General features: G+C 43.3%; 1 protein-coding gene across 1 annotated transcript in view; it reads left to right on the forward strand.

The window, feature by feature from the left end:
- The first annotated feature begins 6580 nt into the window (after positions 1–6580).
- LOC115398250 (NMDA receptor synaptonuclear signaling and neuronal migration factor) overlaps positions 6581–17572 on the forward strand; it is a 51516-nt gene continuing 40524 nt past the window's right edge. The window contains exon 1 of the mRNA XM_030104931.1: positions 6581–6600. Within this exon, the coding sequence (XP_029960791.1) occupies positions 6581–6600 (20 nt within the window). The remainder of the gene's footprint in view (positions 6601–17572) is intronic.

The following is a 17572-nucleotide window of genomic DNA, read 5'->3' on the forward strand; positions in this document are numbered from 1 at the left end:
ATGGAATATGAAATAGTTTGAAGGATTAAAATACCTCCTGGTATTCTTACATTATGGACATTGGCACGTATTTTCTCGGGCTGAATACATCATCAGCTTCATAATCACACATTTAAATAACATTATTGGCAAAAAAACAAAACAAAAAAACAACAGTTTTCTGTCTCACTAGATTATTGTAAAGCTTGAGTAAAACTTTAATAAGTGATAATAACTTCCAGATTTGCTTGGTAATTGTGAGCACACTGTAACATATTCACTGTGCAGTGCACTTTATGAAACTCACAGGCATCTGTGGTTCCTTTTCTTTTCTTTATTAACAGAATCCTAGTTTTAGCGCATGGTTTCCTAGAATAGGGCAATTTCTACTGGAAGTTTTATGGTAAAATGTTGAATACATGAGTTTTGGACCTATTTTACAACAATACCCATAGAGCTATCAGGCAGGAACACACTGTACAAGAACCTTAATCCTCTTTGACAGTTCAGCTCTTTGTCTGTAACCACATATATTTGATTTGACCAACTTACAGGAACACAGAGATGGAAACCTTCATGTTATCTAAAGATTTGCACAATGTTTAACTTTTTTATAAAGCTGATAATTTTTTGATTAATGTATAAGTTACAATATGCTAATAACACCATGAAAGATTAGCATGAAAAACTGATTTAAAGCCCAATATCTTCATCATATATTTAGCCTGATTTGACCAGTTAACCTCAAACGCATATTTTTCAACTGTATTAGTACTTGGAGTGAACCCACACACACACACACACACACACACACACACACACACACACACATGCACACACACATGCACACACAAGGAGAACCTGCAAACCTAGTCAACGCCCGCTGTGAGGCGAGAGTGCAAACCACTGCACCACAGACTGTCAGTCAGAGCAGACAGACGCATTGAAGAGGCCACCTGGGACTTTATTAAACTGTGAGGGAAATTTTAATGTCGAGCCAGACCTGCTAAAAAATAAAAAAATTTAAAAAAATAAAAAAAATCCAATAAGTGAATAAACAGAGAGAATAAATGGTGACTTAATTGACGTGGAATACTCCGGGGTTTCTGCTCCAGGAAAGCTTTTTCCATTTGTTGAAGATTAAGTGCTTCTGAAAAGCTGTTTTTTCTTGTAGTGATGCATCGATACCGATACCAGTATTGAGTATCGGCTCTGATACCGAAGAGTAGCCACACTCAGAACAACCCGGCGAGGGTTACGTCACGTGTCAGCAGCGTTGCAGCAGGTAGACAAGAGAGGACGAGCGACGTCCGTAATTCTCTAATATTTAGAGAAAAACAAAAGAGAGTTGGTTCAACACCAGCAGCTTGATCAGCAGAGACATTTGGAGCAGCAGACCTGGCCTGATGTCGCTCAGTAGTTCAGCTGCTCCACTGATCCAGGAGGGTTTCACTCCGATGCTACATGCTACATGCTAAGGAGTTTCGGGGCTCACACACCGAGGATGCTACAAGCTAAAAGATGACGAGCAGCGAGCTCGGTCCCTCGGTCTGCAGTCTGCAGGATGGAAAGCTACCAGACCGTGAGGCTGGTGGAGCTGTAGGTGATATAAAGTTAGGCGATAACTCCATCAGTTATGCTATGAGGGCAACGATACGGAGTATGGATCAGGCTGAAAGCCATTGAGTAAGTCGTTAACGATACCCGGCACTTCGATAAAGCGGTCAGTGTCTCGCTGCTTCATTCTGAACACGTTTCTTTGAACCACAGTGTTTTGCTTCGTCTTCTGTTGCTCGCTGTAAATAAAATGTTCAACCTTTTGGCTCTAATGATGCATGAACCTCCAGCTGGAGTCGCCGTACTTGTGAGTCTAATGACATTTAACTTTTCGATGTGTGAGTCATGCATGAAAGGTCTCGGGTGTCACGGGTGTCAGATCACTGTGTTCTTGATCCGAAGGCTGCAGGATGACTAATGTACATTATACGGTGGGAGATCCGCTCCGTGTCGCCCACTTTCTGAACTCCCGGGAGGAACGGAGCGGCGGCTGCTGCTGCTGGTCAGGCCTGCGCTGGGCTTGCAGCTCTATCCGTCTCTGTCTTGCTCCGGCCGTTTATCGGCTTACGGCGTCCCGCTCTGCCTCGCCTGCTCTCACTTCGCTCCCCATAAATCACGCCGTTCGCAGCCAAAGTCTCCGGCGCACGTGTGGAGCGCGGCCAAAGCGCTCCGTGCGCCGCACTCCAGTTGACGAGGAGATTAATGGCTCTTCGGTGAACAATAGCACCCACCACCACCTTCATCATCATCCTCATCATCATCTTCCTCATCCTCACCACCCGCTGAAGCCAGACTGGGATCTGTGGCGTCTCCAGTCTGTCTCACCCTTTTTTTTTTGCCTCCTTGAGAAATCCAAGCCAGTTCTTTGTGTGTGAACAGCAGTGCAGCGGAGGGATCAGTGAAAATAGCATCTTCTTCTCTCCAGCGACCGGCCATAACATTAAAACCACCCACAGCTCCAGTGAGCAACGCTGGTCTCTTTGTTCCTGCGAGTGAACATTTTGTCCTCGAAGTTGAGGACAGTGGGTGAAACATGTTGTGTAAGGAAAAGAGGTGAACGATGACAGGGTCATGCACATGTAAGGCCCCTTTGCGCAGTGTTTGCATTTTTGTTTGAGAGAAATGTTGTGTTTCCACGGCAACATGGAAGTCCGAGGAATCGGATGCTATGACAGGTGACACTAAACTATGAAACTAGTGTACGGGTATCGATAAATCCAGTTGTCCACTGAACTCTTGGTGACTATCCGGAAACGATAAAATATCAGCAGAAACAAACCAGTGGCTGACATGGAAGTACAGTTCCACCTGAGTTTTCTACAGCATGTGATAACCATTTGTGGCCAGGTGGACCCAGACGTGGTTCCAGATGTTAGCCTGGAGGTGTTACCGAGCAGAGCTCCACAACCTTTTCTGCACCGCTGACCAGTTTTAAAGTTCCCCACAGAGCGGCAGGACGCTGTGAGGAAAAACCTGAACGGTGTTTGAAGCGCAGAAAAGAAGTGCTGAAAGAAGAGAGGTTTTTCAAAATAACACTCAATACAGACTAATTGAAATTAAGATTTACATTTTGAATGCCGGTTAATGTGCGATCCAACAGCTGCCGTCCCTCAGACTGCTGCAGAACTTCTTTTTGGGTCTAATAGAGAACTGTGAGTAAAGAAACAAAACAAAACACTGCAATACAGTTTAGGTTTGAGGCTGCCGAGCTGTCCACTGCACACAGCTCCCACTGGCAGTGGAAGATCTGATGGATCCTGTTTTCTTTTGACATTGCTGGTCTGGGAATACACAGCAGCAGGATGCATTCTGGGAAGAGGTTGATCCTGTGGAGGCATGCTGCTGAAACTCCTCTGTGTTTAATGCCTTCTTCCTGCTTCTGCACGACTCCACAAACACGAAGCTCCTGAGAAACCCCAACAGTTTTGCGGTGTGTTGGAGCAGGCAGATATCTGAAACAGGGACAGGAGATGCTGAAATTACAATCAGATTTACACAAGCCTTTTTCAGAGGTATTTGGCACTAAGTGGTAGATTTTCAGAGATTACTCATCTCACTCTCTTCAACCAGCAAACCGCTCAGGTGATAGCTTAAAAAGTCATGTTAATATGCGCGTGGGTGTTCTGGCTCAAAATACCAGAAAAAACAAGCAAGTTTTACCAAGGAAAAACCAGCCAAGAAGTGACGGGTCAAGCCTCATCGTCAGGTGTGTTGCTGCAACTGCCGAAACAACTCCTGGCGGCTGCTTAAGCGGCTCGTCGTCTTTGAGTTCCAGCCAGCGCGGCTTGTTAACCCCTCAGCATTTATTCACTTTCTCACTCGGGAACCTGAAGAGTTTTTGTTTTCTGGCTCTTGATGGACAGAAGTTTCACCGAACATGGAATACAACGGGCACATTGACCATAGGAGGACACATCACGCAGAGTCTTATCGTTAAGTTAAGGTGATTCTATTGGTAGCTGGAGATACATCTCTTTGGATTAGCCGTTGACCCATCATGATGAATCCCAGATTGGATTTCTTCTGCAGCGAGCTCTCCGCCATTAGAAGTCGGGATGGTATTTGTGTTTGCTTCAGGTGTCTGAGCTGGTTTTTCTCTTCACGCTGAGTCAGACACCGGCCAGCGGTTTGCAAACACCAGAGTGCCGTTAAGAGTTTCACAAATAACACCTTGCAGGATTACTGTGGGGAGGGATTATTCCTCCAGATATTTGGTTTTGGAGCTTTCAGATAATATCCTGTGGGCCGGCGACAATCTGTGATGGAGCAGGTGGAGAGCAGTCCCGCTGCCATCGCTGCCCTCGGGCTGAGCGTTAACCTAGAATTAAACGCTATTCCACTTCTATTAGGCGTGCTGCTTGACTGCGAGTGGCGTCTCGCTGGCAGAGCCAGTTCATCAGGGGGGTGGAAAGCAACGAGCACGGGAGCCAAAGAAGGATCCACGCCAGAATGAATCTGCATTTGAGAATTGGCTGATCATGAAACTTTGGTTGCATTTCACGACTCTGTGCACGACTTTGCAGAAGGGCCGAGGCTGGAAAAAGTGGAGGTAAAAACAATTCTGAAATCAAACTGTGATTCAGTCAGTTTCTGCACCGTGACTCATATTTCACATTTACTATCAAGTTAACCAAAGTTTAATGGAACATTTAAATGCTAGCTTCACTTAATGTGAGTAACACGGAAAGAAATCACATAAAATCTCACTGAAAAATAACGTTTTGTGTTTGAATTGAAATATAAACAAAATCAAAAAGACTTTGAAAAGTCACCATACTGTTAAAAAAAAAACACTAAAGATCATGACACCCCTAAAAAATGCTGCACCCGTTCTAAGCCACTCTTAAAACCACACCTGTAGAAAAAATGGATCAAATCTCTCTAACAGTGTAATTATGGTACGGTGCAAAATTACAGCAAAAAGACAATTAATGATACATTATACTGTAGAAAATATGTCACTCTTAAAATTTCTCAAGAATTCACAATATTAAGTCTTCCACTGTAAAAAAAAAACATCACTGTAAAATTTAGAGAAAACTAAGAAGTCACTGTTGAAATCACAAAATACTTATTTGTCATGAAATTTGTTATTGAAAAATTCAAGATATCATATGTACTATAGAAACAATAATTTAAAAATAACTACATACAGAAAAATACAATTACAACAAAAATTCATTCTTCCATTTAAAGAAATCGGAAAATTTGAAACTACTGGATATAAAAAAAACCATCAAAATGTAAATAAATATATGGTGATAAAACAAAAACTGATTAAATATAACAAAATTGTGGGAGGTCACAGAATTTATTTCACTCTCAAAAAAACAAGTTAAATCATGAAATATTGTAAAATACAGATGCAAGCATCCAATGCAGATAACAAAAAAACATTCTATGCCACTGCAAAATTAATCCTAGTTTTTTGAAGATGACTGGTGTAAAACATCCTACTGTTGTGTTTAAATGTATTTCCCTCTCCGGACTCTACAGGAACAGTGTTTTACAGTACATCACGGTGAAACAGTTGTGTTTTTCTTAATTGTGTGTTTACTGTCTGTTTGCGGTGGAATGAGTTTTGCTTGCTTTGTTTTTTGATGCCCGAGGCGTTCGGAGACGGGCCGCCTCGCCTCCCCGGTCCCGTCCATGACAGATCTTTGGAGAACGGCACGCCGGAAGCGGGCCGTCTGCTCCGATCAGCTGCTCGATGGGGAAGATTACGAGCACTTTGGAGCTAATGTCGCTTTTAATATTTCAGCAGCGTCGGAGTCGCTCCTGAAAGGAATCGCAGAGCACAACAGTTTTCAGGCTTTAATAGTTTTCACTTTGGAGGGGGGGAAATGTGATTTCACGGCCACGTTCCCTCGAGGCCGAGTGACCAGCAGCCGCCACCTCCTCCTCCTCGCTTCAGCGATTAGCTCCAGCAGTGCAGTGTGGATATTGGTGATAACACATCTGGTGCCCCTCATTGGAGAAGAAAAGCACAAGACTTTCATACCACACTGAAAATTAAAAAACAGACGTGAGCGGACCGTTTTAAAACACTGAAACCTGCAAAAGACAGTCTGAATATCGCAGTGACGGTCATACAATCCACATAAATGCTCAAGAACTACACTCAGCTCGCATCTGATTTAATCAGGATGTGGACACTCTTGTTGGAATCAGCGTTAGGACATTTCCTCAGTCATTCCAGGAACAATTAGAAAACATGAAAAACATCGTCTCCATTTCAGCATCAACATTCGGTTCGGGCTGTTCGGGGCGTTTCCAGGAAGCATTGGGCACATCTGTGAAAAAGCATGAAAACTGACACACTGGTAGTTTTTGATATGCCGAAATCAAATATCCTGTGTGCCAAATCCTAATTTCAATGTGGTCGCCATATTTGGCAAAATAAAATATTTGCGACCGAGAAGTTGATTTTTTCATTTTTAGTGAACAGAAAGATATTCCTACGGGTTTTCACACCACAAAGTTTAAAACTGATTTCAAATTGACTGAAAAATTGACAAAAATCATCATATTTGAAATATCCAAGATGGCTGCCAAGCCAAAAATGTAAGTTTAATAGAGAAAAAAAAATCATAAGGGTTTGATATGAAGAATTTCATGTATTTTGTATGTAGCTTACAATTAGAGTATAAGTGTGCCTGTTTTCATGCTTTTGCACAAATTTGCAGATTCCTCCTCAAAAAGACCGGACTAAAGGAACAGAGCCAACAATGAACCCAGGAAAATCAAATGTTTTGGTCCTGTTTGCACAAAGTCTTCAAGTGAAAACGGAAAACCTTGTTGCTGTTTTCGGTAGGGATTCCCAGATACCGATACTGGTATCGGGTACCAAGCAAAAATGCAACTTTTCCGAAACGATGAGGCAGGACTGAGAAAACTGAGACGTTTCAGTCACATTTTGGGAGAGTTCCTCGAACAGCTTCAGGTTTACATTAATCCAATCACCTGGAATGCCTCGGTTCAGTAATCTCTGGGAGATTTCAGTGTTTACTGAAGAAGCTGGAGGTGCTTTGTCTCTCAGCCCATCCAGCTGCTGCTCTGCACCACCTTTAACAGTGACATTAAAGAGATGGTCGGACATTTCGGTAGAGACAGAGAAAGGGAACAGTTTGTAAACTCATTGCATGGGCCACCGGGTCGTTGTAGTCTGATGGAGACGGTTTGAAGCCCTCAGGCTACCTCCTCCTCCTCCTCCTCCTATATTTGGTATTACTCAGACGGGTGACGACAGTTTGTCTCCCTTCAGCTCCTCGGGAGCCGAGCGCTTGACAGGACTGTTGTTTTTTTAAAGACCCAGATGGTTCGGCACAAAGCAGAGTTACCATTAGCTCTGACAAGCTGCAGAAAGCTCTCAAGAAATCCCAGTGAGGGAGTTCGCTTTTGGCGGATCGACATGCGACCCGTCTCTTTTCTGAAGCAAGTCTCGGAGAAAAGAAGTTCTTCGCATTGTTTCAAAAACAATGAGAAATATTTCAGTCGCTTCAGTTCCTGTGCAATAATAATAATAATAATGATAATCAACAACATAGAACCATTTTTTTATGTTCAAATAAAGGAGAAGGAGGTTTAAACTTTCTATTTGGTCCCTTAACTTATTGTTTTGCATTATCGTTTTTAGAAAAGTAGTTTTCATGCCAGGCCACAAGTTGGCTCTGTTGGTTGTTTTTGTGATGAAACCACACACACACACACACACACACACACACACACACACACACACACACACACACACCAGCAGTGGTGAGCTGAGCAGCGGACTCAGAGAAATTTGCCATTAGCCTCCCAGCCTCATCATGAAGCCGTTTACGTTCTCACATATTGCGTTGTAACATATTCCTTTAACGGCCGTGGCGTCCCGCCATAAATTACATGCAGGTACTGAATTCTCCAAAAGATTTATGTGTTTGCTGAAGTACAGAAAGCTTTCCAATTACATCTGGACCGCTGGAACAGGAGGACTGAGTCTCCTGGGTTTTCACACTTCAATTCAGTTTATTTCTTTTCTTTCTTTAGTTCATGTAGAGTCAATAATAACTCTGTCAAGAGGCTTCACTGAGCTCCCAGCCGGGATCATGATTGAATTCTTTTGACTTTCTGTATGGTTTAGCTCATTTTGCTTTGAGTCCGTTCTGAAGTATTTTCTTTTCTTCTTCTTTTTTTCTTCTTTTAGCGTGTCAACAAAGCAGGTTTTTGAAACTTGGCAAAAATTTGAAAATACATTGACAAAGTTTTATAGCTTCAAATCTGTGAAAAAGACGACATTCTCTCAAATCAAACTTATTCATAGCAGACCCTGGAGTCAGTGGAAGCCCTACCCTACCTAATTTGGCACTTTTATAGGTACCGACTGAATTCCATCGGTACTCCCAAGTACCGATTAACTTAAAATCAAATGGAACCATATTTTGGTACTGGAACGCATCCTTGTGACTGAGGAAGTGGAAGAGGAGGGAATTTTCCATGCCGGACCTGAGCGCAGCATTGCAGCATAAGAGCATCATGACGTCAGTAGCTAGCGTGTCAACAAAGCAAGCGTGACTAGAAAACACTGGAAAGTACAGCTCCACTTTTTAAAACACGATGCAAATTACGCTCACTGGTGGGAATAATTCTAATCTTAGGAAGCTCCTGGTTAAGAACAAGATGTTTCTCAAGGCTGAGGAGTGACCAGCCTCAGATCTACAGCTACAACTCCTGCATTTAGCACCGTCAGCACGCTAGCATCTATTAGTGACTCGTCGTTTGCAGCCAGCAACAAATGAACATTCATTACCACATAAAAACACACACAAGTACTGAAAACTGGTACCGTTGAGTACCGGTACCGATTTCCAGTGACGTCAACTCACAGCTATGAAATTACTGAATCAAAGATATCAGAACTGTGACTGAACTCGAACTTGTTTTAGCACATTTCTCAACTTAAATCAACTGTAACACACACATGACGGCAACTAAGTGAAATTAAATACCAACTGTCAATATAAAACCAGTTTTACTTATCCGAGACAGAAATGTTACAAAAATGACCGATATCAGCTGTTACCAACATCAACACGGATATATTGTGCATCTCGCACCAGAAAGACTGATGTAACGGAGATAAATAACCAAATAACCATCATAGAGTCAGTTCTATTGCAGTATATCAGGAGATCCGGTACAGACACTCATGCCTCGTCTGCAACTTTAAAGCGACAGTGTCGTCCGTTTGCCGAGCAGTGAAGCAGATAAGTGTGTCAGTGATATTGTTTGCTGGAGCTCCGGTGAAATCGGCCGGCACACTGTGTGCACATGAGCCGGATCACAAACAGAACAGGTATTGTTCACAGCGGGCTGGTGGGAATCGGCAGCTGTGAGGCGGCAGACGGCCCAGAGTACGAGGAGACTCATGTAATTACAGGTTCTACTGATGACGAGCAGCAGTGTTATCGCAGACATCACAGGTTCCAGGCAAAGATTCCACTGCCACCGAAAGAACACAGACCTGATAGTAAACAGAGAGTCAGTCGCCGTTGTGAACAATGCCTTGCTTAATCACTCAAAACATTGACGTCATTACACTGTTGAAAAAGGCGGCTGTAATGGTCACTGTGCTTCTCTGACAGCTGGATGTCAGTAAATAGGAAGTACAAGCCTAAATTTAACTGAATTTACTTCAGTTAGTGGGGGGGAAGATGCTCTATCTATAGTGTAGATGTTTGCAACTGGCACTCACATAGACCCTAAACACCTCAGTCATGCTCTTATGAAGACGATTATAACTGTGAGACTGATTTTGACTATCAGTTCTTTGCTGATCTCGCTGCTGTTACCTGTTATTTTGTAGCCTGTTATTCTCAACAGGATGAGTAATGAGGATAATGAGCTGTTCTGCAGGATAGAGACGTCACAGACGGACGCCAGTCATCATCCACTTTGTAAGAAAGGTCATGAAATCATCATTACCATTTGCTGACCTTCAGCAGACTGAAGGAGCTGTAACATCAGTGAAGGCCCCACCCCCCCACCAGACGCCACCTATGTTCCAGAGACGCCGTCTGACCTGTAATTGACAGCGAGCTTCTGGTTACTTTTAATGAGAGCCTAATTAAATATGGCGAAGGTCACACAGAAGCCTACAACCAAGTCTGGGACTGTCGAGTGTGCAGTCGTACTGTACGGCGTGCGTTCCGCTGAGGCGTTTTGGGAACGTCTCTGAAATTGCGTTGCTGACGAGGCCGGGGACAACGGGACGGAAAGTGGCAAAACTCATAACCCGACCACCCTCCGGAGGAACATGTTACCATCATTTAAATGCTTACTGGCAATAAAGCTCAAGCTTTAATGAACTCTACCAACAGGAGGGCCTGGTTACGTCCCAATCTGCTGTCTGCGCCGCCTCCTTTAGGTGCTTCACATTCTGTGATTTTTTTTTTTTTTTTTTTCCCCCTCCTCCTGCTTCAGGACCTACTGATGAACCTGCCGCAGCCTCTGGGGACCTGTGGGTAATTGCTTGACTCATGGCCTTTGTTATCAGTGGAGTGTAGTCAAGCAAGTGTCTCATAATGAAGTCATCAGCCATTTACAGACGGTGTGTGTTGGGGCAGATAGACGGGCGGGGTAACAGAATACAAGCCTGAGAGGTGCTGCGTTAAACTGAAAGGAGGGGGTGAGCAATGAATCTCTGCTGCTGCGCTGGTTTTTACTTCGCTTCTCTTTTCTCTGGATTGACCGATTAAACAGTCGTCTGTGAGGCTGCTGCATGGCAGTCAAAGCTTAAAACGCACATCGTATTCTGGGTGTCTGTTTGCACGACAACCACCGATAATGCAGCTTTGTGAAAACGGCTCCCGAGGTGGAGATTTTTGAAAATGCTCCGACTCCATGTAAATAGTCGAAAACGCAGCTTCTCTGAAAATTTGTGCACCGCTGTAGTAAAATTTTTTCTACACATGCATGACTCCCAGTCCACAGCCTCTGTTCCTAGAGATGTCCACGTTCTCCCATTGTTGATGTTTGCAGTGTATTGTTCTCTCATGTGTTTGTGGTTTCATTACAAAAACAAACAGCACCCACTAGAGGCACATCCTGAGAACTACTTTGCTTTCAGTGTTTCCTTCATGGTCATGTCGGATCGTTTTCAGAGCGTTACCAATGTGATAAATGTGATACTGTAAACAGTGTGCTTCCACTTCACATAACATGTTCCTCTTTCTGTTTGCATGTGTTCCCTGAACCTTCTTGGGTTGTTCTTTCCTCACAGGAGCCACTGTCTTCTTCTTCTTTTATGTTGAGATGTCTGTAGCTGATGTAAATTTATGTAAATATGTTTAATGTGTTATAGTAGGTCTGGCTTGCAAACTTCAACATGTGTCTCAAGGTGATTGCTGTTATGAACAGATGTTGTGATAGACGTTGTTGAGGTTGTTTCACCTGAACTGACTGTAAACAACTCATGCTGGAAAACTTACCAAGCTAAATATCAAGAAGACGAGCTGAGGTCTTTTCTAGATAATCTGTATTTTGTGAGACTGTTAAAGACCCCAAGGTTTCACACAGCTGCTTTCTGAAAATGTACATATTTGTGTTTCTTAATCCAACACTGCCCCTGGCGGCTCCCTGTGGTATTGCAGCTTTTGGTTCAAGAACGCTTCCATTAGAATGACAAAGCTATGAATATAGAGTTTGGATGGATTGTATGCAGCCGTCTACATGTCTTATGAAGAGACTAAATGAGCCTTAAAGACTTCTTATAACTACATACTAACTAAAAAATGTGCAGTTTCAGCTTTTGCCACCTTCATATCTAATTATAAAACACAGTCAGAACTCTTGGATACTTTATATGTTTGAGGGAGATGCAATATTACCATAAACCCAGTGAAAAACGTTGTATACAGTATTTTCTACATAAAAAAAAAAGATAATGAAGATAAATAAATAACAAAAAACGGGCCAGAGGCATCCATTAATGTTTGTTGAAAAACAGTCAAAACATTAAAAAATACGTAAAGCCCAACTTTCATTGTTTTGGAGGATCTTCTGCTGACATTTTGACCCAAACTCCAAAGACTTCCTTCAGTTATTTTGAATCATGGTGAGGGATCGACATGTGTGGATCATCGATATCAAATTCAGTGTAGTTCAGTCGTCATTTACAACTGAGAATGGCAACAATATCAATGTCTGCCATTATTTTTAGTGTAAAGTCTTCAAGAAAACTGGAAAACATTACTGAGCTCGCTTTTGCGTCCAAACGCAGACAAACACTACGTCGCAAATCGCCGACGATGCTTGGACGACTTTGACTGGGAAAGTGATAAATGAAGGCTGAAGGTCATGTTGCGAGCCAGACCGGCTCCACTTGAGGGCCATGATGCATGCTGGCGTCGATGTTTCGTAACCGACTGGCCCTGTGATGCTAATTTCTCTTTTCATCTGTACACTACTGTTCATTAATCAGGAGTCTTGAAGGCACACTCTTGTTTCCTAAAATAACGAGGACATAATGATGGCCTTCTAATGACAGGAGCCGGCAGGTGAACAGTAAGATGGCCGGCAGTCCTCTCATTGATCTGACTCATTATGATCTGATCGCCTCCCAGCGAGCGGATGGAACATGGAGGGCACAGCAGGGTCACAACTTACACAAACGCCCTCCGTCACATCGAGCTGGCCTCCATAGCGACACCGCTCTTTCTTCCTGCCACGTACAGGCGCTCACTATATGATGACGAAAGCTCACTTCCAAGAAGAATAGCTGCAGCGGCGGTGATGGCGGTGTACTCCTTCGGTTGACGCATTGTGGCTGATATTGTCTTTTTATTGAATATCAGTCTATCGATGTCAACTGCTCCAGAAAATGATTAATGTTTGTGCCTGAATGCAGCCACAAAAACAGTGGAGGAAACCTATAATCGAGTTCTCGCTGTGCATCTCAGCTGCTTGTTCACCTGCTGAATAATGGTTTTTTTCTTTGGAGCAATCATTTACCACAAAATGGAAGCGTGAGCTCTGGTCCTTGTCCTTTGAAATGCACGAATCTCGGCGCATCACAAGTTTAGTTTCAGTGCACCATTTAATACAAGCTCAAGGGAGAGCCGGGGAGCAGCATTAATGATGCGAAATGCAAATGGACATGCATTGTGTGCGCGCTGTGCGGCCTCAATAGCTCCATTACGCGCAAACAAACAGCCCAGTATGCATAATTTTATTACCAAGAGGTCAAATGAGTTCATGCAGCGTGGAGGAGGGTTTCTGTCAGCCAGGAGCCCACAGAGTGGCAGTTCTGCACAGCTCGGCATTAACTGCTGTTTCAGTTCATTTCCACTGCTATGGGGGGGATGTAAGAACTGCAGACATAACCCTGCTATTCCTTCATCCTCTGTACCAAATTCGATACACAAACAGAGTTTAATTTTTTCGTGTTTTGGGAATGGTCTGGTTAGATATCTTCCACGCAAGGCAGAGTGGACTGGATGGAGATGAGTATCAGGTGTGACTGATATGGATCATTCACTGTCGACTGGGTGGATATTTTAGTCATGGATAGAAGAGTGTTTGGTCTCATTGTATTTACAACCACTGGTCCAAGTGGACTAATCTTTATTTGCTGGAATATTAGTTACACCTGAACATAGTGGGTCACATCTGTGAAAAAATGCATCACGAAGAGAGCTTTTGTTCTAGAACCATCTGTTTGTTACTCAGCTGTGGGCACGGTTAACCTTCTTACTTTTCTTTGTCACAATAGCAGTTCTTCAAAGTAGAACCTGTGTGTAGTTATATTCGAAGTACATTGGATACAGACTTGGTAATATATCTTAAACGAACATCAGTTTTCCTGTAGAGGTTTTGATTCTGGAGAAATCCACCAGGTGTTGAGTTGCTGTATTTATAACTGAAAAAATACCCAAATAAAAGTGAGCGTTTGAATGAGACACGCGACCATTAAGTGGCTCTGCTGCTGGACTTGTTGCCCTGCCATCAGATTACTTAATGAGGCTTCCTGCCGCCTTATCGGTATCAAAGAGGCATTAAATCAGCTTGTGAATGAGGGATTGTGTGGTTGTGGAACTGAGGCACGCCGCCAAACCCAAATCTTTTTCCTGTTATGACTCCCCTGATGAGTCCACTGAAAGAAGAGACAATGGCTGGATGTTTATAATACTGAAAAACCAGAAGGAGCAAAAAAGGAAAAGTTACTGAAAATTAATCCATGATCACTATTATTCAGGGACGCATCAATACTAGCAACAACATGAGGAACAAAGAAAAAAGCAGCAGTGGTTAATTGTTGTGTTTTCCCCTTTGACAACATTCTTTTCACTTGAAAAGTTAAGTAATTGAAAGATCCATTCATTGATCCACTCTTGGTCTGTTGTAGCAAAGGGTTTCGGGGCCTGGAGCTGATCCCAGGTGGAAGTTAGGATGCATTGTGGGGAAGGTCACCACTCCATTACAGGGCAAACAGAATGAAACTGAGACACGTGAAGCCCACCTTGGGCAATTTAGAGTCACCAGTGACCCTCATAGGTTTGTTTTTGTGGGTGTATTCAGAGAAAACCCACATACATACAGGTAGAACGAGATTCATCAACATCTTCTTCTTCAAACTGTAACAGTGTGACTAATTTCATGAGCGTTAACTGTTCCGTCACAGTCTGGATAATTGCTACCAGGACGAACGAGCAGTAGGAACAGAGAAGTGAAGGAGAAGTAAGAGGATCGCCATGCGAGGGTCCGTTACCAGAGGAAAAGCAAAGCTACAGCTTCTTTTTGTCTTCACTCCTGCCGTTATTTACCGTGGCACACACCTTTTTCAGCGGTGGGAACACACTCCATCACACGAGCACAAAGCCAAAGCTCTTAGACCAGCAGACTTTATTCATGTACCCGGACTCTCTGAGGCTCTCAGGCTTTCACCTCTGTGCCCTCGCATGTAAATGCTGCCTGCGGCATCTATAAGCGTTACCATCCCTCACATTTCCATACAGCCATACATCCTCTTTGTCTGCCATGCGACCAGCTCCTGACAGCATCATATCTCAGTTCTGCATCAGATGTCCTCTCCCTTCTTTACCTACTACACCTCCATTCTTCATCCTGCTGCTTATTCCATCCTGAATTTCTATTTTGGGCTCATAAACACGTCTCTCTCTTGTCGCTGCCCCCCCTCCCCCCTTCCTCCCCCCTTCCCTCATGTCACATGGCTGAAAACATGAGTAGGAGAAAGAAGAAAAAAAAAAAAAACTCCGAAAGCACGAAGTAAAGCTGCTTGTGCAGCGGCAGCAGAGTCGGAGTCCGACTGCTTTCTATAATTCATGTTCTAAAACTCCCTGACACGCCGGTCTGTGTTTCAGAGACCTTTCAGACAAATGTATAAATGAATGCATGTAAAAAGCGGCGTTAAACAAAGCTTATTGGCCCGAGGAGTACATCGAGTCTTCACTGCTGCGGTGAGGAAACAGTAAAGCCGCAGGAAGAACGAACACATTTCTGTGTTTTAGTCTTGTGAGGGCTGAATGTCATCTCACTGAGTTTGTGCAATTCTTTGCCCTGAAGAGGTGCAGAAAAAGTGAGATATAACACGAATACAGTGGAGGTTCTCTGCTCTGACCCGACCGTGTGCAGCGGTATCTAGAACTGAGATATGAGCAGCAGATCTTTTATGTAGTTTGGGGGTTTTTAATGGGAGTACATACATCAGTTCATCTTAGACATGGCACTGCCTTCTCACCCTTCCTTCACTACTTTTGAAAATGTTGACCATTAGAGTGGGAACAGAAAGATGAGATAGTTTTATCATCGACAAACTCACTTGACCATTACACCCATCTGTTTTTTTTTTTGGTTTTTTTCTGCTTCTAGCTCATCACTTTCAGAGGGTAAAGTGTTCACTTGCTGTAATATATTCCAATAACTAAAAAGTGCCTTAAAAAAATAAACCCATGTATCCATCTATACAGCTTCATCCAGCGTAAAGCCACAGAGCACTGAAGATGACTCCAGCAGGGTTTGGACTGGTCTCCAGTCCATCACAGGACAAACACCTTATTCCTTTAGCGTTGCTCTCCATCAGATGTGTTTACTCCATGAGAGGAAACTGAAGCAGGTGGAAAAGAACATAACCACAAACATAAAGGCCACCAAGAGGTCTTAAGTGTTCTGTCCGTGGCTATAATCTTCTGGCTGATTGGTGTCTGTCAATAAAATTTACAAACTAAACATAAAAGTAGTAAAAACACCCTTAAATGCATCCTAACTCCCAGAAAATATAAGAGAACTTACAGCTGCTTACAGTATGAGAAAGAGATGCACGAGTTTACTCAGTGGAAACAAAGCACAAGTTTGACTGTTGACTCGACTTGAAGCTTAAATACAATTTATATCAGGCCAATTATGTAGTTTTACCATTCATGCATTAATAATGACATGAGGCTGCTAATAAGTTGACTGATACGACTTCAGTCTGATAGTTGGTGATGCTGCAGTGGTTTTCTTCCCGCTAAGCTGAGTGCATTGTCACATTGTTCTTCCCTCAGTGTAGCATGTGCAGTTTTTAACAGGGGTGCACGGAGTCAAGCAGATAGATCACAGATGATTGCATTTTCTTCTTGGTGCCCTCCTCCTCCTCCTCCTCTTTTACTCATCATCCCGACTGGGAGGGGGAGTTTTTTTCACGAGGCGCGACACCGCTGCACGTGCCGCCTCATATTTAATTACTTAGAGTGTCGTAGCAGGAAGGCATGCAGGCTGCAGCAAGAACACAGCAATTCCATCTCACGGCAACCCCCAAGAGGTTTTTGCTCAAAACATGCTGTGTGTGTGTGTGTGTGTGTGTGTGTGTGTGTGTGTGTGTGTTGCCTGTTTGCTTTCATGCATGCTGTTGCACACACACAGTCTGCGGATGTGGGAGAGTGAGTGAGTGCACGCAGATGGCAGGAGTGCCCGGTCGGAGTGAGTGGGAGGAGAGTGATTATAGGTTGAACTGCTTCACTGCGAGGTGTGTTTGTGTGTGGCCTATATCTTTTAGAACCGGCGTGTTGTGAGTGTGTGGGTGTTTCAGCAGGAGAGATGTGTATCTGACACAATAGTACAAACTGTCTCTGCACTACAAACTGCTGATTTTACTTATCCGGGGCCACTTACGCCGAACAATGGGCAGTGTTTGTCGGCTACTTATGACAGGCTATCAGTAATATTTTTTCCAGTCCAGTTAAAATTGCAGCACGCGCTTTGTTTACCCTGGCTGCAATGTTTCAAAAGAATTAGGTCCTGCTCATGTTTGCTGTTCCTGTTTCATGGGTTCAGTTGTAGTGATTTTAGAAAATGCATAAATAAATGCTGTTTGTTGTTCTTTGTTGTATATTCTCTGTTTTTGTAATTGTCTTACTGTCTTACTTGTGGTGTATGTGATGGTGTCCATAACATCTTGAACTGACATGAAAGGCTGTTGAAACACATTTCCCTTCACGGATAATAAAGACCTATCTATCTATCTATCTATCTATCTATCTATCTATCTATCTATCTA

This window comes from Salarias fasciatus, chromosome 12, assembly GCF_902148845.1.
Source record: "Salarias fasciatus chromosome 12, fSalaFa1.1, whole genome shotgun sequence".
NCBI classification, from domain to species: domain Eukaryota; kingdom Metazoa; phylum Chordata; class Actinopteri; order Blenniiformes; family Blenniidae; genus Salarias; species Salarias fasciatus.